The sequence below is a fragment of the Malaya genurostris genome, chromosome 2, assembly GCF_030247185.1.
Source record: "Malaya genurostris strain Urasoe2022 chromosome 2, Malgen_1.1, whole genome shotgun sequence".
In the NCBI taxonomy this organism is placed as follows: Eukaryota; Metazoa; Arthropoda; class Insecta; order Diptera; family Culicidae; genus Malaya; species Malaya genurostris.
The window spans coordinates 185,501,044-185,526,910 of NC_080571.1; the positions used below are offsets into that span (position 1 = coordinate 185,501,044).

Genomic DNA, 25,867 nt, shown 5'->3' on the forward strand with positions numbered 1-25,867 from the left:
AATAAAACCTCCAACCCCCGAGAGGATTTAGAGATCTTACAAAAGCGACACCATTCTGCACTCTCGGAAAAATGCAGAACGACTCGCAGTATGTATGAGCAGAAGTAAATTCGGTACCCCCAAAGGATGCCAAACAATCTGCTAAACCCTATTTAAGGTGAATACAGAAGGGATTCATTCACTCCAGGAAGAACGATGAACCCTTCTGGCTATAGCTCCTTACCACATTGGGTGAGAAACGAGAGAATATCCTTTTGCGGGACAGTTACATATCAGATGATATGAAGTACCATAATCGCATTTACACAAATCACACGAATAATACTCAGCACGTTGAATAGTAGCCATGTGATAATTGAGTTTGCAATGTCCAGTCAGAGCTCTGACCAGAATACTTCAATGATACTTGGAGAAATGCAGTAGACACTTTGACATTTTCAGATTTAAATCTGGTAGAAATGCTTTTGTCTGAGCGCAAGTTTGCAAGCTGCGCCAGTAGCTGGCATGTTTGGATGCAGCCCAAGAACGTATCTTGTGCTTTATCCAACTAGTTGAAAGTGGTAAAGCTAGTTCAGGACCAACGAAATCATTCGTTGCACCAGCTCTAGCCAACTCATCAGCCCATTCATTTCCAGTAATACCAGAATGGCCGGGTACCCATAAGAAGTAAACAGCATTTGAAATGCTGAGGTCTTCAATTTGAGTTCGACATGCGATCAATAGATTCGACCGTGAGTCATTCGAACTGAGTGCTTTTAAGGCTGCCTGACTGTCGGAACAAAAATAAATACGTTTACCACAGATCCTCTGCTGAAGTGCCGATTGTACTCCACACAGAATTGCGTAGATTTCTGCTTGGAACACAGTACAGTATCTACCAAGTGAATGAGACTGCTCCAGCCTCATTTCACGACAGTAGACACCAGCACCAGCACGACCATTCAACAGAGAACCGTCCGTAAAACAAACTATGTGTTCATCAAGTTGTCGTTCCAGACAACCAGACAACCATTCCTAACGAAGAGGATAGCTCACATTGAATGTTTTAAAAGGAAAACTGCATGTGAAAGTTATGTCACTAGGAGCGAGTAAATACTCATCCCACGTAACCATTTGAGACCACAAGCGAGTGTGGCTGGTAGCATAATCTAATGGGTTACTGTTCCAAAGCCCTGTAACCCTAAGACGGTATGCACAAGATAATGCTTCTTGTTTTAGGAACACATGTAGTGGTTTAATACACAGTAGCGCATCTAGAGCAGCATTAGGAGTTGTCATGAATGCTCCTGTCATCGCCATTAGGACCATCCTTTGGAGATGATTTAGCTTTGACTGAACTGTCGCGACTTCTCCTTTTTGCCACCATACAAGACATCCATATGCTAAAATTGGTCTAACAATAGTTGTGTAGATCCAATTAATATATCTGGGTTTGAGTCCCCATGATTTTCCAAAAGCTCGTCTGCATTGGCCGAAAGCCATGCAAGCTCTTACAATCCTGAAGTCAATGTGAGCAGACCAATTCAGTTTTGAGTCAAGAATAACCCCGACGTATTTAACTTGATCGACCACAGTGACCTCTAAACCAAAGAACTGCAACGGACGAGCTCCTGTAATTATCCTACGATGAGTGAAAAGCACCATTTGATGTTTTGCCCGGATTTACAGATAATCCAACCTGACAACACCATTGTTGAACAGATCGCAGGGCTTGCTGCATTAAATCAAAGAGAGTGTTAATGCTTATACCGGTCATCAATATATGATAATCGTCGGCAAAACCATAAGTCGGAAATCCAAGGTTATTAAGTTTCCTTAACAAACCATCAGCGACTAGGTTCCATAAAAGTGGGTATAGTACACCACCTTGAGGAAAAACCCAAGATATTCCGTTCACGACTGCAATGTTTAACCTCCTGCAGCCATTCAGCCATCGGCACGGAAATACACCTTGACTTAGGAGTTCCTATTTTTGTGGCCTTTTACGACATGGAACAGGAAACCAGTGGATCAATTCTTGGTAAAAAATAATTCCGCCGGATACCACACGGCTTATCTGTTTGGTGGACTTATACCACCGGTACAGGTGGACCGTAGAGTTATTCTTAGCCAGTTGGGAAACCGCTACCGACACTACACGGCTATCTAGGCTGCTCAGAGAGGGAAGTTAACATTGATGGTCAATGTTAACTTCCCTCTCTGAGCAGCCTAGATAGCCGTCGAGATTTAGTGTCATCTCGAAAAAATATTTTTTGAAAAAGTCGACTTTTTGGGACTTAGAAAAAAATATGAAAAAAATGAAATAGTCCCAGAAAGTTGATTATTTCAAAAAAAAATTTTTTCGAGATAACACTAAATTTCGATGTTTCATGCAGTTTTAAAAGTTTCGGCATCAAAAAAACTTTCGATTTTGGAAATTTCATGTACTTCCCCCTATGGTGCTTTTTCAAGGGCGAAAATTGTCAAACCTTTACCACCGGGCAGCACCCCTTACGCATGTCCGATTTAGGTCAAATTTTGCATGAAGGCTTTTTTCGAGGTGCTTAAACTTTTGAGCACTAGAACTTAACGAAAATAGAGGTGATCCTAAAATTTTGGCACCCATATATATATATATATATATATATATATATATATATATATATATATATATATATATATATATATATATATATATATATATATATATATATATATATATATATATATATATATATATATATATATATATATATATATATATATATATATATATATATATATATATATAGATATATATATATATATATAGATATATATATATATATATATATATATATATATATTCAAATATCTTCTAAAAGTGCACACACACACACACACACATACACAGACATTTTCCGATCTCGTCGAACTGAGTCGAATGGTATATAACACTATGGGTCTCCGAGGCTCCGTTCGAAAGTCGGTTTTTCCAGCAATTCTAATACCTTTCTATAGAGAAAGGCAAAAAGCCTTCTTAGTCCACTTAGTGGAATTTTCATATAACATTAACACCACTTCTTCGTACCGATTTTATTTTACCGACTTGCACTGTTCGATGCGGTCTGCTCTCCGACTTTTCCACACACGAAGTGGTTAGGAAACGCTGATCTAAGTTTGATCCTTTGTTCAGAATCCGGAAACTGTATGCCTAGTGGCTAATATTAGTATCGGTTTGCCCGATGGAGTCGTTTCCTCTCTTGACATAAAACTAGGTCGTGCATCATTCAATATACTTTGCTTAATCATTTTGTTTGTCTGACCATTGTATGTGTCTTTATAATTTTATTGAACGGAAATACTCATACCATCGTCATGGTACAGATTTTATTACCATAATAAAATAATAATAAATACATAAGGTATAATGTTCCCATGTCAAATGACAGCGAGTAATATGTACAGGGTCCGGCACTCGAAGTGTAACCAATTAAAAAGGCCATAAATTCAGTTTGGAAAATTACTTTTACTTAATTCAAAGTACAAAATGTGTGAAAATAATACAAAATTCAGAATCAATTCACTTTTGCTCGATATGACCACCTTTTGCCTTGACTATGGCCTTGAGACGGTAAAAAAACGAATCGCAAGCTGCCCGAATGTGACTTGCAGGTATTTTGGCCCACTCGCGGACAATAACTTTTCTCAGCGCCTCGAGACTGGTGTATCTTTTAGTTCGGACTTTGCTCTTCAAAATGGCCCAAAGAGAATAATCCATTGGATTCGCATCTGGTGAATTCGAGAGCCATTGTGTGGACGTGATGAAGTTCGGAACGTTGTTTTTCAGCCATTCTTGGTTCACTCGAGCTTTGTGAGACGGTGCCGAGTCCTGCTGAAACGTCCATGGTCTGCCACCGAAATGTTTGTCTGCCCACGGCTTCAAAGCAACCTCCAGAATACTTTCCCGATAATATGTCGCATTTACCTTGACGCCAGGCTCGATGAAAACGATTGGAGAGCGCCCATCTGCGGTTACAGCGGCCCAAACCATTATCTGTTGCGGGTGCTGCCTCCTGGTGGCCAATCGATGACTCAAATTCTCGTATGAACGGTCAGTCAAGGAAACGCTATCGTTTTGAGAGTTTACGAATTGCTCAATTGGAAAAATTTTCTCGTCAGAAAATACAATGTTCGGAAATTGACCGCTTTCGGCCAAACGAAGCAACTCCTTCGCTCTCTCAAGTCTAACTTGTTGCTGCTTCGGTGTGAGATCATGCGCCTTTTGGATCTTCTAAGGCTTTACCTTCAGATCATTTTTCAGTATGCGGCGGATGCTACGGTCGAATATTTTCAGTTCTTTTGCCATTTGATTGGCACTTCGTCGAGGATTTCGTTCAAGTCGCTTCTTCACTTTTTGAACCATCTCACGTGACGTTGCAGTCTTTTGATGACCACCTCCATGATGTTTTGCGATGCTACCAGTATTATTGTAACGAGTTATGGTGCGATAAACAAAAACTTTATTCACTTTTAGGTGTTTGAGCTCACGAACAATCGCTGGTTGTGATTTTCCATCTAAATATAAAGCAATCACACTATTACGCTTTAAATCTATCACTGATTTTTTTTTTCGCGTTCACTTTTGGCAAAATGCTTTCTTGCGCTTGTAAACAATACAACTCCGAACTGTCATTTAGCAAATTTCTAGAGAGCTGATGCCCGTGCGTCAGCTGCGCGAGCGGTCTGAAGTTGGTTACACTTCGAGTGCCGGACCCTGTACAACCTGCATCACTCCGTACTAATGTTACGAAAATGTAGTTGAAGTTTTCAACTTAATTTTCGTAAGAGAAAATTGTCTTACCATATATAACTATAAACAAAATATAATATTATTCAAAATATAAGTTATGATTCGGGTGGTCCTAGTTTGAAAAAAATATAAACTTTATTTCACATAATAAAAACATTTTCAATTGCACAAGACGACTTCATCACTAGAACTGACTAAACTGACTCGATCCAAATGGTTTTGTTTGTCGATCCTGTTGTGTCAGCATTTCTCATCCGGTTGGTTACTGGTAGCTTGATTGGTTTGCTGGGTCATCGATTTGTCCGTGGTGTACGTGGTATCTTCTATCCGCATGTCGGTTATAAATATTGGCTGGTCAGCTGTTTTTGTGGTGTGGTCGCGATATCGAGTTAGGGTACTGGATGGATTTTCCGTAACGTCTCCTTAAGTATCAAGTGTCCTCGGTTGAGTTTTCAAAAGTTCAAATCTCGGTGTCGGGATGACTCGTGGTTTTTTACTTTCGGTTTCATTTCTGGTTGTTGTGACTTATCTTATCTCAGTTGCTGTATCACTTGCCTTTGTTGCTGTAGGTGATTTCGGCAACCCATCGATTTGGAGTCTCGTTCGGTATGACTTCCTTCTACAGAAATAAATGGATAAACAAAGAAATGTCAGTGTTAGGAGCCAGAATCCTCCTAGTGTCGCTTCTTTCCGTGTTTGGTGTAATGATAGCTGGATTTCGCTGACTTCTTCCAAGTTTTGTATCCTTGTCAAAAGGTTATCTTCGGCTTTGGTTGTTTCTGACTTCGTTTGAAAGCTTTTGATGTATATTGGTATGAGATAGTTGTCTTTGTGTATAAGTTCTGGCTTCCCGTAGAAAGTTAGATTGTGTATTTTCACTGTACAGTTTTCAATTTCTATTAGTGTTGCTTCGGTTATTGCTTTGGGTTTACCACATGAGACTGATACTTCGATTTTGCTATTGGTATCTATTAAGATAATGCCTTCAAAGATTTCTAGGATTTTAGGGGGTTCTTTCGCTCGTGTAACTGAACATTTTGGTGTTTGATGAAATATATTTGCTTGCTGTTCCTAGAGCATCGACTAATCCTCGTTTCTGTCTTCTTGGCATAAGGCTGTAGAGTTTATCTTTGGCTAGTTGTATTTTGACTTCGAGTGTGTTTTCTAAATGGTCACTGATTTTTACTGCTTGCGCTATTTTTTCAATATTATTGATTTTGTATTCTAGTGTTTCTAGATCTATTTTGTGTATTATCCTATTGTAGCCTTTTTTGATTCTGACTGTATCGATTCTCGTTGCTAGTAGTCCATTACTGTTTGATATTTCTTTATACATGGTGGCGTTTATTATGCTGATTGAGATTATTCTGCAAGTAGAAGGACATTTTAAGTGTTTACTCATTTTAGACGATTTTTGTGGATTTAAAGGTCATTATAGTCTTGTTTAACTTTTACAATTTTATACAGATTCTTATCTTTTGTTAGTCATTGTGCTATTTTAGTATATTTTTCTTCGCCTGGGTCTAATGTTTTATGTGGTTGTTTGTGTGCGTTGTTATCCTCGTACTTTGTTCTTCGTTTATCGGTTTCATTTTTAACCTTTGATTGAAGTTTATGAAAATTTTCTGTTATTTCTAAAGTATTTGTTGTATTTAAAGTGTTAAATATTAAATCGCGCGGTTTAGCCTTAGTAGCTTCATGGAAAGTGTTATTGTAGATATCGATCGCGACGTTAACGTGTTTTTTGAGAGAGAGATCGTTGAATTGTTGTTTCGTTAATCGAAATATTTCAATAAGTGTGGAGTGAAATATTTCAACTATACCGTTCGCGTTAGAATTGCTGGCGAAATGTATTTCAATTCCTAGATCACTTAAGAATTCGATAAAGTCGATCGATCTGAATGATGGCTCTTGGTCACTTACTATAGTATTTGGTCTTCCAAACTGACGTATGTGCTCAGTTATAGCATTTTTCATATCTACGTCAATGTAGACTCTATCGAACGGTGTCTCGCCGAAAGTGCTTTTTCTAATTAATTTTGGCGGTCTCCGGTCATGTTTTGCTTTTTTGCAAATATCACAGGAACCTATGAAAATTTTGAGCTTTCTTTCAATCGTTGGAAAAAAATATTTTACTAATATTTGGTGCTTGTTCTCCTTTGTGCCTCTATGCCCGTAGTTGTGGACTTCTCTGATGATTTCGTCTTGTTCAGTTTCCATTCTTACGTCTTCTAGGAGTATTTCTGGAATGGGAATTTGGTAAGTTCTGTTAGTGGAGAAATATTTTTTGTAGGTTTCCCGTGCCTGTTGAATTAGTGAAATTGGCATTTTAATGCAGTTTGTTCCTTTTACATGAAGAAAATTCTTCAAAATGTTGATCATGTCGTTTTCTGTAAACTCTTGTTTTGCTATTATGTGCCGTTGGTATTTCGGAAAAACTTGTTCGTACGATGTTATGTCTTTGTTGCCAAATTTTAAAATGATTTTAATCCTGAAAAGGTTAATTGGTTTTTCAGTACAGGGTATAAAATAATCATCACTCGTGTCTGCTGAGTGAACTGTTTCTAGATCATCACTTACACTTGAGGATGGTTCTACTTCTATACTTCTTAGGGAATTAGCGTTTATAGTCTGATTTTCTGAAACTATGTTGATTCTTGAGAGCGCGTCTGCTACGACGTTTTGCCTGCCGGGTTTGTATACAATCTCAAAGACGAACTCTCCTAGGTTAAGCTTCCAGCGAACGATTTTACTGTTCGTGTTGGTTAAGGAATATGTAAGGGGTTGATGGTCTGTAACTAAGTTAAATTTTCTTCCGTAAAGATACGGTCGAAAATGCTTTACCGCCCACACGATTGCAGTAGTTTTTTTTTCGGTGGTACAGTAGTTTTCTTCTGTTTTATTTAATGTCCGTGAGGCATATGCTATTGGTCTATCATTTCCTATTGCCCCTTGCGAGAGAACAGCTCCAATCGCATAGTCGCTCGCGTCTGTTGTTAAAATGAATTCCTTACTAAAGCCGGGATACGTTAGAACGGGATCCATGGTTAGTATCTTTTTGCATTTATGAAAACAGCCGTCGATTTCAGGTGTAATTTTGAATTCTATGTCTTTCCTTAGTAATTTTGTCATTGGTTTTACTACCTTCGCGAAGTCTTTTATGAACCTCCGGTAGTAACCTAGCGTGCCCAGAAATTGTCTGACTTCTTTTTCACATTTTGGCATCGGCCAGTCTCTAATTATTTTAATTTTATCCGCGTTAGGCTTCACACCGTGTGTCCTAAAAATTGGACTTCCTTTCTGAAGAACTTACATTTGTCCAGTTGTATCTTCAGACCGGCGTCTTTCAACTTTTTCATTACTCGTATCAAGTTTTTTTGATGCTCTTGCAGTGAGCTAGAGAAAATGATTATGTCGTCCATAAAGACGAAACAACACACTCCTATTAGTTCTCGCAAAATGCTCCATTACTCGCTGAAATGTGGCAGGTGCGTTTTTCAGGCCTAAGGGCATTCTGGTAAATTCGTATTTTCCAGAATTCACGGAAAACGCTGTTTTTTCGGTATCTGCCTCATCTAGTTGTATCTGGTTAAATCCTGATACTAAGTCGATTGTTTAAAAATACTAAGCTCTATCCAATTTGTCGAGTATGTCTGTTATATCCGGAATCGGATATTTGTCATTTACAGTTTTTGTCGTGAATACGACTTACTTTACTATGGGATGCCTTTTCAAAATTTACCCTCTGAGAGAGTGATAAGTTTTTGATCGTGAATATCTATTGTTGTATCTAACGAATCAACATAATTTTTGCTACATGCCATCGGAAATATGATCACAATTTTATGATAAAATTTTCAGTTGTGTGATATAATCTCAAATAATTCAAAATTAAACTTTTAGAGCATGAAATGTTTGGCATAAACGAGTATCAAAGAGGATAATTCATAAGGCGCGTTTGCCTTTCTCGTATTTTTAAAGTTCATAGCTCAGTGATCTGTGAAAGGATTTATATAATCTAACTACCAATAGAATCGAAATTTTTCAACTTAAGCGTGTAAAGTAAAAGCATTGAAGTATTTCAATAGTACACTATTGAAAAACCTGTCTCATTTGACCCATGTCAGCACCAGCCAATCAGAACGCGTTCAGTGTTTAAAATCGTAGTGAGTTCCACAATTTGGTCCTTCTGAAAGGCAGGAATGAATCCCGTACAGCATCCGGATAGTTTCTTTCAATGAAATGCAAATCCGAAATGAGATATCGAAATTAAAATTCTATATGCTGCTATTTTTATAGAAGTTAGAACCGCCCATTAGTGAACAAGCTACAAACGAAATCAGGTAAAAGCAAGCCTCTCAACAAAAATTGGATCAGTTTGGATTCTATCGTCAATGCGAGCAGATGTATTTTGTGTTGTTTGCAAAGCTAGTTTCACTTCCGACAAGAGCGATTACGTCACAGCTGCCAGTCATTTTCATTGGCGAAAAAGCATAGGAGCATTACACAAAATCAGCCGTTCTAATGGCTCTAAAAGTTTTCTAAAGAACTATTAGGATTTGTTGTTCGCAAATCGAAAGGAAATGTACTCAGTGTAGTGCAAATCTAGAACAGTTTGGTTAGATTTGTGCACTTTTCGCTGTGTGAAATTCACAGTAATCTAGATCAAGTGAAGCCTTCTTTGTTTTTGCGAAAAATGTGGAAAAGGGGAATGCTTGCATAATTCATACAATTGATCAACTAATTGATATTCGGAAGTGTTAAGGAACATATCAGTTGTTTTCGTATTCACGACATCCAGTTATGTCTTTGACATTACCCACCCGTCTTTTTTCGTTGAGTTTTCGGTAATCGATCACTAAACGAAATTTTTTCCCAGATGCATCGGTTTTTTTCGGTACTATCCATACGGGAGAGGTGTATGGTGATATCAACTCTTTGATAATGCCGTCTTTTAGCATCTTCTGTACCTGTCTCTGTATCTCTCCTTCAAATATCTGAGGATATTTGTAGGATTTTATATAAATTGGTATATTGTCCGCTGTCTTGATTTCATGTTTAATTTTATGTGTAAATGTCAATTTTTCAGATTCTGAGTGTAGTAATTCTTTATTTTGATTGATGACGTGTTTTAGCGCTTTCTTTTCTTCGTCGTTTAGATAGTCTTCCCGAAAGTTATATTTTTGGTTAGTTTCTTGTTTATTTGGTTCTTGGATTACCTGAAATTTGTCTGTTTTAATTTTAATTTCATTTAAATTAATTTCCAATGGAATGTCGGAATGCTTTTGTATTGCTACTATTACTGTTCTGTTTGTGCTCCGGTAAAGGCCAGGTAATAATGAAAATTTTCGTTTTGTATCCAGAAGTCTCCGTCTTTCACTGTCTGTACTGGGTCATATTGAAATTTTTGTTCGGTCAAGTTGGTTTTATTCTGAGGTGGGAAACATTTTTGCATTGTCAACTCCTTTCTTCCGATTTTTATCTTATTTTTAGCTATATCAATCTGTGCTTTGATGTCTCTTAGTGATTCGTAACCAATTAAGCCCTCAAAGAACTCGTGAAATTTGAAGTTTTTTATTAATTTGGAAAATGTCGAAGGTGGTTTACTTTTCGATTTTATGCGTTCCGTGTATGTTTGTTACTTGTATCCCAGTCTCAGATTTGCAATTTTGAAGGTTAACATGCTCTGGTGAAAAATAATTTTTGTTCGCTCCTGTGTCGATCAAAAACTACATTTCCCCCTTGCTAGTAAGTATCGTAATATATAGTATAAAGTTATTGTTTATTATGTTTCCAGTCCTTTTCCTTCTATTATGTGAAAATTTAACTCATCTCCTAAGAAAAAGTCGTCATCATCTGAATCTAAAACTGTTTCATTTAATGGGTAATATCGTTAGCTATCTCTGCTTCTCCCTCGTGTGCATTCACTTGGTTTGATCTAACCGTTCTCATGGATACGTCATCGTCAGTAGCTGGTTTTAAATGTCTGAATTTCCCTGATGAACCGGGTTTTTGTGCATTATGTTAATTGGTCGCGTTGTGAATTTGCGGTGGCTTAGATTTGTTTTGTCAGATTTCTTTTGTCGCCGTAGGAGTTTAAAAGAGCCTCCTTGATCGACTGCCAATCTTTAGGGTTTCCGGCTGCTATTAATACTTCTTTGGCTTCCCCTGTTATTTTATTCTTCACGGCTCTAATGATTTGGTTATAATACGGTGTTCCCGTATAACTTCCGAATAACTCTAGCGTATTTTCGGTATCTTCGGGCCATGCTTCAGTTTCTGTTTTATTGCCACTATATATATATATATATATATATATATATATATATATATATATATATATATATATATATATATATATATATATATATATATATATATATATATATATATATATATATATATATATATATATATATATACGTTACGGAAAATCCATCCAGTACCCTAACTCGATATTGCGACCACACCACAAAAACAGCTAACCAGCCAATAGTCATAACCGACATGCGGATAGAAGATACCACGTACACGACGGACAAATCGATGACCCAGCAAACCAATCATGCTACCAGTAACTAACCGGATGAGAAATGCTGACACAACAGGATCGACAAACAAAACCATTTGGATCGAGCCAGTTTAGTCAGTTCTAGTGAAGAAGTCGTCTTGTGCAATTGTAAATCTTTTTATTGTGTGAAATACAGTTTATATTTTTTTCTAACTCGGACCACCCGAATCACAACTGGCGCAGTCGACGGCAAAGTGAGTGGAATTGAGTTGAAGACTTAAGTTAAACTAGTGAAGTAATCTTAGTGCAAATAAGAGCTTCATAGAAGCATTTAAGGGCAACGAAAGGCCTTCTTAAGTAAAGTTCATAGTGAACAATTGTGTTACCGACCAGAAAGCCGCTGTTGAGTGAATATCATACAGCTTGTGCAACACAGCACGAAGGAAGGACCCAGTCACAATCTACAAACCAACCAGCCAAGACGACACCTATAACTCCAGATGAGGATTAGTACTCTTCTGTAAGTAATAAATTTTTTTTTTTACTTATTAACAAAAAGTTAACACAGTGATAATACTAACAAGTGTTTTAAAATGATTATTTGAAACACAAGAAAGTGCTAAAACTTAGTGTAAACTTCGACCTTATACAGCGAAAAAAAATTCTGATTTCAACTAAGAAAATATTTTATGAACCGTGCTAAAACTTTTGACAAGAACAGAGAAATGGCACAAGAAATTAACGCTGATGAGCTGATGGAGCAAATCCGCAGCTTCACAGAAAACCAAAACGCACTAATACAACAAATTAGTGCAATGCGCGAAAGGGCGGATGATCCGTATTTAAATTACCGGACACCCGACCCAATAAAAAATTTAGCTACGTTCAGTGGCAATAAAAAAGAAACTCAAGCATGGCTCGAAGATACCGAAAATACGCTAGAGTTATTCGGAAGTTATACGGGAACACCGTATTATAACCAAATCATTAGAGCCGTGAAGAATAAAATAACAGGGGAAGCCAAATAAGTATTAATAGCAGCCGGAAACCCTAAAGATTGGCAGTCGATCAAGGAGGCTCTTTTAAACTCCTACGGCGACAGAAGAAATCTGACATCTCACATCCAATCGCTTTTCTACGTAAGGCAAGGAAAAAAGACTTTGGGTGAGTTCTACAATAAAGTCAAATCCATAGACACAGCGATAAAGAGTACCGCAGCTGTCATGGAAAACTAGACTCAACCAGAGCTATAAATAACCTAATAAGCCTAATGTCAGTAACCCGATTCATAGACGGACTAAACGACACCTTGTCCATGCACGTGAGAAGTTACCGACCCGAGTCTCTCGAGGAGGCATACAATATCACGGTGCAATATGCAAACGCGGCTTATAGAATGAAACTCGATAATAAGACACCTTGTTCGAGTTCAATACCGAACTACCAAAACAAATCTAAGCCACCGCAAATTCACAACGCGACCAATTAACATAATGCACAAAAACCCGGTTCATCAGGGAAATTCAGACATTTAAAACCAGCTACTGACGATGACGTATCCATGAGAACGGTTAGATCAAACCAAGTGAATGCACACGAGGGAGAAGCAGAGATAGCTAACGATATTAACCAATTAGATGAAACAGTTTTAGATTCAGATGATGACGACTTTTTCTTAGGAGATGAGTTAAATTTTCACATAATAGAAGGAAAAGGACTGGAAACATAATAAACAATAACTTTATACTATATATTACGATACCTACTAGCAAGGGGGAAATGAAGTTTTTGATCGACACAGGAGCGAACAAAAATTATTTTTCACCAGAGCATGTTAACCTTTAAAATTGCAAATCTGAGACTGGGATACAAGTAACAAACATACACGGAACGCATAAAATCGAAAAGTAAACCACCTTCGACATTTTCCAAATTAATAAAAAACTTAAATTTTACATTTTCAAATTTCACGAGTTCTTTGATGGCTTAATTGGTTACGAATCACTAAGAGACATCGAAGCACAGATTGATATAGCTAAAAATAAGATAAAAATCGGAAGAAAGGAGTTGACAATGCAAAAACGTTTCCCACCTCAGAATAAAACCAACTTGACCGAACAAAAATTTCAATATGACCCAGTACAGACAGTGAAAGACGGAGACTTCTGGATACAAAACGAATATTTTCTTTATTACCTGGCCTTTACCGGAGCACAAACAGAACAGTAATAGTAGCAATACAAAAGCATTCCGACATTCCATTGGAAATTAATTTAAATGAAATTAAAATTAAAACAGACAAATTTCAGGTAATCCAAGAACCAAATAAGCAAGAAACTAACCAAAAATATAACTTTCGGGAAGACTATCTAAACGACGAAGAAAAGAAAGCGCTAAAACACGTCATCAATCAAAATAAAGTATTACTACACTCAGAATCTGAAAAATTGACATTTACACATAAAATTAAACATGAAATCAAGACAGCGGACAATATACCAATTTATATAAAATCCTACAAATATCCTCAGATATTTGAAGGAGAGATACAGAGACAGGTACAGAAGATGCTAAAAGACGGCATTATCAAAGAGTTGATATCACCATACACCTCTCCCGTATGGATAGTACCGAAAAAACCGATGCATCTGGGAAAAATTTCGTTTAGTGATCGATTACCGAAAACTCATCGAAAAATGACGGGTGGGTAATGTCAAAGACATAACTGGATGTCGTGAATACGAAAACAACTGACATGTTCCTTAACACTTCCGAATATCAATTAGTTGATCAATTGTATGAATTATGCAAGCATTCCCCTTTTCCACATTTTTCGCAAAAACAAAGAAGGCTTCACTTGATCTAGATTACTGTGAATTTCACACAGCGAAAAGTGCACAAATCTAACCAAACTGTTCTAGATTTGCACTACACTGAGTACATTTCCTTTCGATTTGCGAACAACAAATCCTAATAGTTCTTTAGAAAACTTTTAGAGCCATTAGAACGGCTGATTTTGTGTAATGCTCCGATGCTTTTTCGCCAATGAAAATGACTGGCAGCTGTGACGTAATCGCTCTTGTCGGAAGTGAAACTAGCTTTGCAAACAACACAAAATACATCTGCTCGCATTGACGATAGAATCCAAACTGATCCAATTTTTGTTGAGAGGCTTGCTTTTACCTGATTTCGTTTGTAGCTTGTTCACTAATGGGCGGTTCTAACGGTTATAAAAATAGCAGCATATAGAATTTTAATTTCGATATCTCATTTCGGATTTGCATTTCATTGAAAGAAACTATCCGGATGCTGTACGGGATTCATTCCTGCCTTTCAGAAGGACCAAATTATGGAACTCACTACGATTTTAAACACTGTCCGGAACATTTTCTTGAACGATTTGTTGTATAGCAGCAGATTTTTTGTTCTCTTCCTCAGAACGCGTTCTGATTGGCTGGTGCTGACATGGGTCAAATGAGATAGGTTTTTCAATAGTGTACTATTGAAATACTTCAATGCTTTTACTTTACACGCTTAAGTTGAAAAATTTCGATTCTATTGGTAGTTAGATTATATAAATCCTTTCACAGATCACTGAGCTATGAACTTTAAAAATACGAGAAAGGCAAACGCGCCTTATGAATTATCCTTTTTGATACTCGTTTATGCCAAACATTTCATGCTCTAAAAGTTTAATTTTGAATTATTTGAGTGAGATTATATCACACAACTGAAAATTTTATCATAAAATTGTGATCATATTTCCGATGGCATGTAGCAAAAATTATGTTGATTCGTTAGATACAACAATAGATATTCACGATCAAAAACTTATCACTCTCTGAGAGGGTAAATTTTGAAAAGGCACCCCATAGTAAAGTAAGTCGTATTCACGACAAAAACTGTAAATGACAAATATCCGATTCCGGATATAACAGACATACTCGACAAATTGGGTAGAGCTCAGTATTTTTCAACAATTAATCAAATAATCATTTTAAAACAATTGTTAGTATTATCACTGTGTTAAGTTTTTGTTAATAAGTAAAAAAAAAATTTATTACTAATCCTCATCTGGAGTTATAGGTGTCGTCTTGGCTGGTTGGTTTGTAGATTGTGACTGGGTCCTTCCTTCGTCCTCTGTTGCACAAGCTGTATGATATTCACTCAACAGCGGCTTTCTGGTCGGTAACACAATTGTTCACTATGAACTTTACTTAAGAAGGTCTTTCGTTGCCCTTAAATGCTTCTATGAAGCTCTTATTTGCACTAAGATTACTTCACTAGTTTAACTTAAGTCTTCAACTCAATTCCACTCACTTTACCGTCGACTGCGCCAGTTGTGATTCGGGTGGTCCGAGTTAGAAAAAATATAAACTGTATTTCACACAATAAAAAGATTTACAATTGCACAAGACGACTTCTTCACTAGAACTGACTAAACTGGCTCGATCCAAATGGTTTTGTTTGTCGATCCTGTTGTGTCAGCATTTCTCATCCGGTTGGTTACTGGTAGCTTGATTGGTTTGCTGGGTCATCGATTTGTCCGTGGTGTACGTGGTATCTTCTATCCGCATGTCGGTTATGAATATTGGCTGGTTAGCTGTTTTTGTGATGTGGTCGCAATATCGAGTTAGGGTACTGGATGGATTTTCCGTAACGTATATATATATATATATATATATATATATATATATATATATATATATATATATATATATATATATATATATATATATATATATATTATATATATATATATATATATATATATATATATATAAATATATATATATATATATATATAAATATATATATTATATATATATATATATATATATATATATATATATATATATATATATATATATATATATATATATATATATATATATAGATATATATATATATATATATATATATATATATATATATATATATATATATATATATATATATATATATATATATATATATATATATATATATATATATATATATACGTTACGGAAAATCCATCTAGTACCCTAACTCGATATTGCGACCACATCACAAAAACAGCTAACCAGCCAATATTCATAACCGACATGCGGATAGAAGATACCACGTACACCACGGACAAATCGATGACCCAGCAAACCAATCAAGCTACCAGTAACCAACCGGATGAGAAATGCTGACACAACAGGATCGACAAACAAAACCATTTGGATCGAGCCAGTTTAGTCAGTTCTAGTGAAGAAGTCGTCTTGTGCAATTGTAAATCTTTTTATTGTGTGAAATACAGTTTATATTTTTTCTAACTCGGACCACCCGAATCACAACTGGCGCAGTCGACGGTAAAGTGAGTGGAATTGAGTTGAAGACTTAAGTTAAACTAGTGAAGTAATCTTAGTGCAAATAAGAGCTTCATAGAAGCATTTAAGGGCAACGAAAGACCTTCTTAAGTAAAGTTCATAGTGAACAATTGTGTTACCGACCAGAAAGCCGCTGTTGAGTGAATATCATACAGCTTGTGCAACAGAGGACGAAGGAAGGACCCAGTCACAATCTACAAACCAACCAGCCAAGACGACACCTATAACTCCAGATGAGGATTAGTAATAAATTTTTTTTTTACTTATTAACAAAAACTTAACACAATGATGATACTAACAAGTGTTTTAAAATGATTATTTGATTAATTGTTGAAAAATACTGAGCTCTACCCAATTTGTCGAGTATGTCTGTTATATCCGGAATCGGATATTTGTCATTTACAGTTTTTGTCGTGAATACGACTTACTTTACTATGGGGTGCCTTTTCAAAATTTACCCTCTCAGAGAGTGATAAGTTTTTGATCGTGAATATCTATTGTTGTATCTAACGAATCAACATAATTTTTGCTACATGCCATCGGAAATATGATCACAATTTTATGATAAAATTTTCAGTTGTGTGATATAATCTCAAATAATTCAAAATTAAACTTTTAGAGCATGAAATGTTTGGCATAAACGAGTATCAAAAAGGATAATTCATAAGGCGCGTTTGCCTTTCTCGTATTTTTAAAGTTCATAGCTCAGTGATCTGTGAAAGGATTTATATAATCTAACTACCAATAGAATCGAAATTTTTCAACTTAAGCGTGTAAAGTAAAAGCATTGAAGTATTTCAATAGTACACTATTGAAAAACCTGTCTCATTTGACCCATGTCAGCACCAGCCAATCAGAACGCGTTCTGAGGAAGAGAACAAAAAATCTGCTGCTATACAACAAATCGTTCAAGAAAATGTTCCGGACAGTGTTTAAAATCGTAGTGAGTTCCATAATTTGGTCCTTCTGAAAGGCAGGAATGAATCCCGTACAGCATCCGGATAGTTTCTTTCAATGAAATGCAAATCCGAAATGAGATATCGAAATTAAAATTCTATATGCTGCTATTTTTATAACCGTTAGAACCGCCCATTAGTGAACAAGCTACAAACGAAATCAGGTAAAAGCAAGCCTCTCAACAAAAATTGGATCAGTTTGGATTCTATCGTCAATGCGAGCAGATGTATTTTGTGTTGTTTGCAAAGCTAGTTTCACTTCCGACAAGAGCGATTACGTCACAGCTGCCAGTCATTTTCATTGGCGAAAAAGCATCGGAGCATTACACAAGATCAGCCGTTCTAATGGCTCTAAAAGTTTTCTAAAGAACTATTAGGATTTGTTGTTCGCAAATCGAAAGGAAATGTACTCAGTGTAGTGCAAATCTAGAACAGTTTGGTTAGATTTGTGCACTTTTCGCTGTGTGAAATTCACAGTAATCTAGATCAAGTGAAGCCTTCTTTGTTTTTGCGAAAAATGTGGAAAAGGGGAATGCTTGCATAATTCATACAATTGATCAACTAATTGATATTCGGAAGTGTTAAGGAACATGTCAGTTGTTTTCGTATTCACGACATCCAGTTATGTCTTTGACATTACCCACCCGTCATTTTTCGATGAGTTTTCGGTAATCGATCACTAAACGAAATTTTTCCCAGATGCATCGGTTATATATATATATATATATATATATATATATATATATATATATATATATATATATATATATATATATATATATATATATATATATATATATATATATATATATATATATATATATATATATATTGTATATATATTTATATATAAAATAATTTTTAAGTCTCCATTCGATCATTATGTACATGTACATCATGTACATTAAGTTTACTCAAAGTTCGGAATAATATATCAGCAAATAATTTGCCATAATTACCCATATAAGATGCTATCTACTGATGGTCAGTAACACGTCCAAGACTCTGGTCTCCAGTAAACTTTATCCTAAACATCTCAACAGATTGAAATTTAATCTGTGAAAATCTCTATGGTCGTTCAAACCAATTTAAATACTCAATTGTGATATCCCGCAATATTTCATTTCTACTATGTGCCTGACATATCCATCCGCACTATTTACCCGTGATTAATTCCACGTTTAACATTGTCTCCTTTGAATCAGTCTATATCCAAGAGATCACAAAGTAATTTTATATTCAATTTACCAAAATAACAGGCTCATTCAGAATCAAAATCAACCCCAATCATTATGTTGAGAAAATGGATCGTCCTCCGAATTCACCGCAAAAATATTTTGCTGATACTTGGCCAACCCTAAAGCTTATCTTCAGGCCAAATCTGCCGATGCCTCAGCAAAACGCACTCTTAACTAATCATCGCTGTTGATTCTCAAAACCAGTTTCAATTCCTGGTCACCCGAAAATCAAAGATAATTAAATCCGCCCCATGGGCTTACTTCCTTGGTTTTCACACCACTATTTACACCGTTTTAATCTGTCACAGTTTTAACAGAATTGTTGCGAGATACCAACTACAAGCTACGAACAAAATTGCGAAGGGAAATGTACACGCGTAGTGCTGGCTGTTTTTGGAGGTGCGCTGCAGAAAAGATATTATGGAAAGAAGGAAAGGTGCTACCTAGATTCTTAAACTACTTAAACTGAAGATACTAGCCTAAATTCTTACAACGTAACTCCTGCAACAATTTACGCATAATCTCTGATAAGTATATTCTATTCCTAACATTAATATGCTTGTTTCATTTTAGGTGGAAACTCCATTAGTTTTGATATATTAAGTTTACTCAACTGGTTTCCCTGGATACGTTTTGCTTATTCCCTAGGCTCTAATCGTTCTTTCGAACTTTATTCACTAAGGTATTCAATTCTGTTCTCACGATCGAATGCAAACTGTTATTTGCTTGGTTTCTTGGTCATTCAAAAGGTGTACATAGCTTTCGAAGAACTTTAATATGATTTAGATGTTTTGTTTTGATGTGACATAGACTGGTGAAACTTTTTTAAATATTTGCAGTGGAAGATTCCCATCCTCTTTCCTGTTTCGTCTTCCAGTTCGTAACAATGGTCACTTGCAATTCTTTTGATCAGTGCAGATACATATTTTTGTGCCAGCTTAGATCAATAATTTTTTGCTTTGTCAGAAAGTTCCGTGTTCTTTTTCAGAACTTTCTCGCCCACCGCATACTGAGGGCATTTTGCATTTGATCTGAGGTTATAGTATCTGGAATGTTTTTAAAACGCCTTTTTAAGATTTTCCTTCACTTCTGCGTATAGTTTTGACCTCTTCGTGTCGTCTTAAATCCCACTTCCAACGGTATTATCTCGTATATAGCGGTATTCTCTCCCATCCGAAACCATATTTCTCCCGAAAAGGACGAAGAAAGGTGTGTATTTGGTGGCCTCATGTACAGAGTTTCGTATTGCACTTGCGATTGTTTGTATGTTATTTGCACAATCCCGGTGATTGTTTTTAATTGTGGCCCGAACTGATGTTGTTAAAACTCTGTTGACTCTTTCCGAATCATTGATTCGTGGATGATAATTAGGTGCTTTCCAGTGGGTGACGTAGTACCGGCCCAATAAATCTTGAAACAATTTAGATGTGAATTGGGTCCCGTTATCCGTTAAAATTACTTCGGGGACCCCGAATAATTGAAACAACATGTTGTCCACAAATGAAACAAGGGTTTCCGCCGTGGCTTGTCTGAATGGTTGTACCAAAATGAATTTACTAAAGACGTCTGTTAAAACCAGTAAACAAGTACTTCTAGTTCTCCTCGATGTCGGCAATGGCCCGACGTAATCCATGGTTACGAATTGCCAGGGATATTCTGCGATCTTTCGCTGTACCTTGAGTGGTGCTGTGTTGTTCACATTTGTTGCTTTGCTAGTTTGACGTACGTAACAATTTCGACAGACATGTTTTGTTTCGGTCCAAAAATATTTTTCCCGGAGAGCTGCAATCGTCTTTTTAAACCCCAAGTGGGCTGATCCATGGATTTTCTGCAGAATTTTTTCTCTCCTGTTTTGGCAAGTATATTTTCCAGCAGAAACGGTCATCAAGCTTTTTCTGGCTTTTAACAAATTTATAAATTTGTCCGTCAACGACTCGAAAATCTATATACGCCTGTGGGTCGGCTGTAATTCGTTGGACCAGATCTTGGTAATCCGGGTCTAACGAGGTCGTACAGATTGTATCCAAGGAACGGCTTAAACAATCTGCAGTGAAGTTCTGCTTGCCCTTTCGATACTCTAATTCAATATCGTGTGATTGAATTTTAAGTGCCCATCTAAGTAATTTCGAATTGCCAGACTCGACTCCTATACTAAGCAAACTTCGTGCATCAGTAATTACCTTGAACTTACTTCCTTCGATAAAATGCCGGAAGTGTTCAATGGCCAGAAGAACGCCCAAGCATTATTTTTTTACGTTTGCATAACATTTTTTAGTGTTACTAAGCTTTTTACTGAAGTAAGCGATGATTTTCGGTTCTCCATTCAGCTTTTGAATTAACGCCGCTCCTACAGCATTATCCGTTAAAAGTTGATATAATTACTCCCGGGTTTCCACAAATATAGCAGAACGTAGTTTTCGTTTGTCGCCATACTCGCCAAAAATATTCATGCTGTCTACAGTTCCAGCATAAAGGAAGTCTGGTAGTTTCCAGCTGAGTCTCCGTTGAATCTCGCCGTCCTGTTCGGTCTTGAGGTTGCGCCTGACCTTCTCGATTCCCACTTAATCTGTTATTCTGTCGCCGTTGTTTTTCGATAATGTTCAGTTCCTCCTCGTCCTCAATTTCCTTTTGCAGCTCAGTCAATTTTGTATCAATCATTAATATTATGTCACCATTTGATTGGAAATATTTCTACGTATTGATTTGAATGTTCATAGCCATGTATTTTTAATTTTATATCATTGAAATGTTGATTAATAGCTAGCAGTGTCCTATTTTGGCTGCAATCTCCGGCATACCGGATTTCCCTGCCATAGTCGACGGTTTTGAAGGAGTAAGCGATATATCAAAGGGAAAGCAGCGCTCTGATTGGTCAATCGAAGCAAAAGCAAAGCTGTTGGAAGCACGCGAATCTACGAACAGAAGCGAAATTATAGCTAACGTTTCAGTCTCATGCGTAGCTTGCTAGAGATAGGTTGTTGCTACACAGCAAGACAAAAAGTGCCATAAACGATTTGAAGCTTTTATTGGTATGCTCTGATCTTGTGTCATGCAAGATTGGATGAAACCCCATGTTATGTCGTTTCGCCTGAGAAATTGACAACTACCCCAGGGTAAATTTTGAGTGCATAGGACTAATTTCTAATTTATATAAGATGAACTCGATTGATAATGAGAAATATTTTATCGCTTCAACCGAAATCGCAAAATGGTACTAATGGTAGAGAAACGCTATAAAAATAACTGCTTGCATACAAAACTTGAACACAAGCTTGGTGAAGAGAAGCTTAAATATCGATATCCGTATCGCAAGTATGTACAAACATTTAATTGTATACATTTGGGCTATTGATGTAATTTCGTCGGCTACGAAACAAATACAAATCACGATAAATAGAGTCTATATTCTGGGTTCGCGTGTTCGATGTTGATTCCTAATAAGGATCAATCTAAGCAGACTCTTGTGCATTTGCGGATTCAAAAGTGTGACGATTAATTGAAAATGTCAATCATTGGAAATTTTGGTAGCCTTGTTCCACTTCAACGGCTCGAACAACCCCATGAGGCTGATCCTTGTAGTTTTTCTGATGATTTTGTAAGAAGTTTGTTCATCCGTTCGATGTCCGATACAAATGCAATGAACGATTGATCGTGTCTCACCAGAGAAGAAAAGATTCCATTTTTCAATCCACCTGTCATAATTAGTTCCTCTTTCTCGAGTCGTTATAGAGGATACTTCAATTGGTTCATCGCTTGCTTCGCTCTCAATTTCTGAATTTGGACTTGCCATGCTGTTAGACATTGGATGTTCGAAAAGATTATTTTTCGTTCTTTACACCGATGCCGATGGTGGCTTTCTGTTGTCTCGAATTCTATTACCTTCAGTCGATACATCTCTGTTAACTCACTGCTTTTGCCACTCTTGTCGTGGGCTACAACGCGTATTCAAATTTGCATCTGCTATTCGATCTATTAGTAAATCTATAACCTTGCGCATTTCTCCCATCTTTCTTTCCATATCTCAAAGTTTGACTTTTAGTTCCTTGGTAGTAGGTTCCCGACAGTTACATTTTGGATCCGGTTCTTGTTCAACGTCGGTCCTTTTGCTCTTTGGAATAGTACCCGTGTTCTTAGAACTACCCATGATTTAACTGATGTTCACGTTATCGAAATTTTCAAAACTAACGTTCGTGGCCATGCCTCCCACGCGACCGTTGAGATTTTGATTTGAATTAGTTTCGACTTCCAGAGGATTAAAAATAACTGCATTCATTTCGATTTCTTTATGACTTTCCTTTATAGGATTCACTAGCAAACTTTGTTCTATGTCGGTCTTTTTCCTCTTCGGAATAGTACCCGTGTTCTTAGAACCACCCATGATTGGACTGATGTTCACGTTATCAAAATTTCCAAAACTAACGGTCGTGGCCATGCCTCCCACGCGACCGTTGAGGTTTTGCTTTGGATTAGTTTCCACTTCCAGTGGACTCAAAAGCTCTTCTTCTTCGCCTTTTTCAGACATATATTTTAATTGTACACCTTGAATTTCCAACAAATGACAAATAACTGTTACCAATGAATCTCTTAAACTTTTCGATTCTACCGAAGTTTTACGGTTTTTCGCGCGGAAATCATAATATTTTAGTCGCGAAATGGACTTAGGGTCTTTCTTTTTTTTGTTTCAATTATAGAGGCTTTAACATCTTTGGTCATTCGCCTCTTCGGACCAGAAAAACTTTCTGACCCTAAGTGCGGGGTTGGGAATCGAACCCTGGCGGGCTGCGTGAAAGGCATCAACTATCCCATCACGCTATACCCGTCCCCTAGGGTCTTTCTTGTTTTTCAAGCAAACTCCTATCGAGGTCACTCGCGAGTGTATAATATCGTAGTCTTGTTCGATCGGGTAAATTGATTGATATTCCCGTTTCTCTTTACTGTCGTCGCGGAATAATGCCTATAGAAAATTTTGTTTAGTTTCTAAGTCTAACTTAAGTTCATCTGTGTAGTTCCTCACTATGAGCTCAAAGTCGACTTCATCATTTAGAAGGTGCTTTTCATATGGGAGCTTGAAGCTCATAATTATTTTATTTTCAGAAACCCGAAGCAATTACAAGTAAACCCAGATTAATCGTTTAAAGTGGCTTCACCACCTTATGCGAGTAAACGATATTATCCATCCAGGCAACCAATGATACACAAATGTACACCAGTCAAACAAATCATATAAACATAATCAATCCATCTTTATTGAGTAATTTAAGGTATCATTATTTAGCTCACTACATACTATCGCTTCCTTAAACGCAGTACTAAACCGTTAATTTTTTTCAGGATTCGTTGCTCTGGGTGCCGGATTTCATTGATTTTGTCATCAGTGAATACTTCATTATCATTGTTTAACGGAGCGATGTGCGGTTACGATTCGCATAAATATATAAATGAAAAATGTATTGTATACAACTGTTATCCTTAAAATTGTACTATTACACTATTCAATCTACTGTACACTACGAAAATACAAAATAATCATTAATACACGTAACAATATGTTTCCGTTTCCATTCAATTAACTATTTAATATCAAAACTATATAATCTTTAATAAATGTTTATGTGGGTTTGAACTGGCTGTTGGGTGCCAATTTGTAGCCGTTCGGTGGCCTGACTTGATCGGTGTATTCAACAAGACGATTTATGTGCCACTCTCTTGGAAGAGATCGCCTGTCTTTTCTGATTGCCCGGCTTTAAGCGAAGAAGACTCAATGGTCAGGAAAACTCCGAGCGGCTAAATAATTCATTCAACTTTTCCAGACTGATAATTTCTCGACCTGCCCAATTCAATGAAAACGAAAAGACCACCTTCGGGACACATAATGAACCAATTATATTTCTAGATCAGAGTATCTACGATCGGTCAGTGAAAGCTGGGAGAACATACTTTTCAACAATAGAATAGACACGGACTCAAATTCGCTATAGTGGTATTAATTTAAGCAAATGCATTTTCTGAAGGAACAAATTCTATTTTATGATCGTTACTATTTATAATTTATTTACAGGCTCGCCTAGCTCTATACACCCCATTTCACTTTCTTCTATTTACATATTTCAGTGGCCCAAGTGCCGAGTGCCGGTCGGGCGTTACGGTGGGCTCCCGCTCGTTCGTTCGTGGACTGAACCAACGGTATCCGAAAACCGAAATATCCTTCATGCAATTTCCTACCTTTTTCTTTTACAATATTTTCTCGAGCAGAACACTTTTAATAATTTGAACAGATTTTCAAATATTATATCGAGCTATCGTAAATCATATTAAAAAAATAGAAATAGTACACATTACGCTAGTTAACACCACTTCTTCGTACCGATTTTAATTTTACCGACTTGTACTACTCGATGCGGTCTGCTCTCCGACCTTTCCACAAACGAAATGGTTAGGAAACGCTGATCCAAGTTTGATCCTTTGTTCAGAATCCGGAAACTGTATGCCAAGTGGCTGATATTAGAATCGGTTTGCCCGATGGAATTGTTTCCTCTCTTGACATAAAACTAGGTCGTGCATCATTTAATGTTCTTAACTTAATCATTTTTGTTTGTCTGACCATTGTACCTTATGATAAAAAAAGATCCGGAATTTTTATTTTAAAATTCCCGCGCTTGTCCAATCTGTAAACTTTTATTCTCTCAATGCTGGCAACACTTTTATACACATTCTGTCAAATTTTGACGCATATCGTACGACTAGTTTTTGTTTGGCGTCTGTACAAAGAAGTTGAAAAATTTTCGTGTGGCGATTTTAATAATGGATGAAAATTTAGAACAACGGCTCGCCTTCGAAGCGTCATTCGGTCGATTGTTGTGCGGTTTCGACGTCATATTAATAGATCCACACCTCATCACCAGTTATGATACATTCGATGAATGTGGGGTCACTATCTGCGTTGGAAATCATCTCTTTGGCCACATCAACACGACGCTATTTTTGAATGAAATTCAGCTTTTTCGACACCAGCCGAGAAGCGGCGCGTTTCAAAC

The 25,867-nt window shown here is 36.7% G+C and overlaps 1 protein-coding gene across 7 annotated transcripts in view; it reads left to right on the top strand.

Annotated features, from left to right (window-relative positions):
* Nucleotides 1–24,378, top strand: part of LOC131432691 (uncharacterized) — a 306,576-nt gene extending 282,198 nt beyond the window's left edge. For 2 of the 7 annotated variants that reach the window (XR_009229943.1, XM_058599126.1), the window contains 2 exons: nt 19,142–24,094; nt 24,165–24,378. Coding sequence is in view for 5 of the 7 variants with exons in the window: in XM_058599126.1 (XP_058455109.1) it covers nt 19,142–19,302 (161 nt within the window). In the remaining 2 variants the exon portion in view is untranslated. Of the gene's footprint in view, nt 1–11,252; nt 11,803–19,141 lie in introns of all 7 variants that reach the window. The other 5 variants (XM_058599130.1, XR_009229944.1, XM_058599127.1 and 2 more) reach the window with 5 other exon arrangements.
* The last annotated feature ends 1,489 nt before the right edge of the window (nt 24,379–25,867 follow it).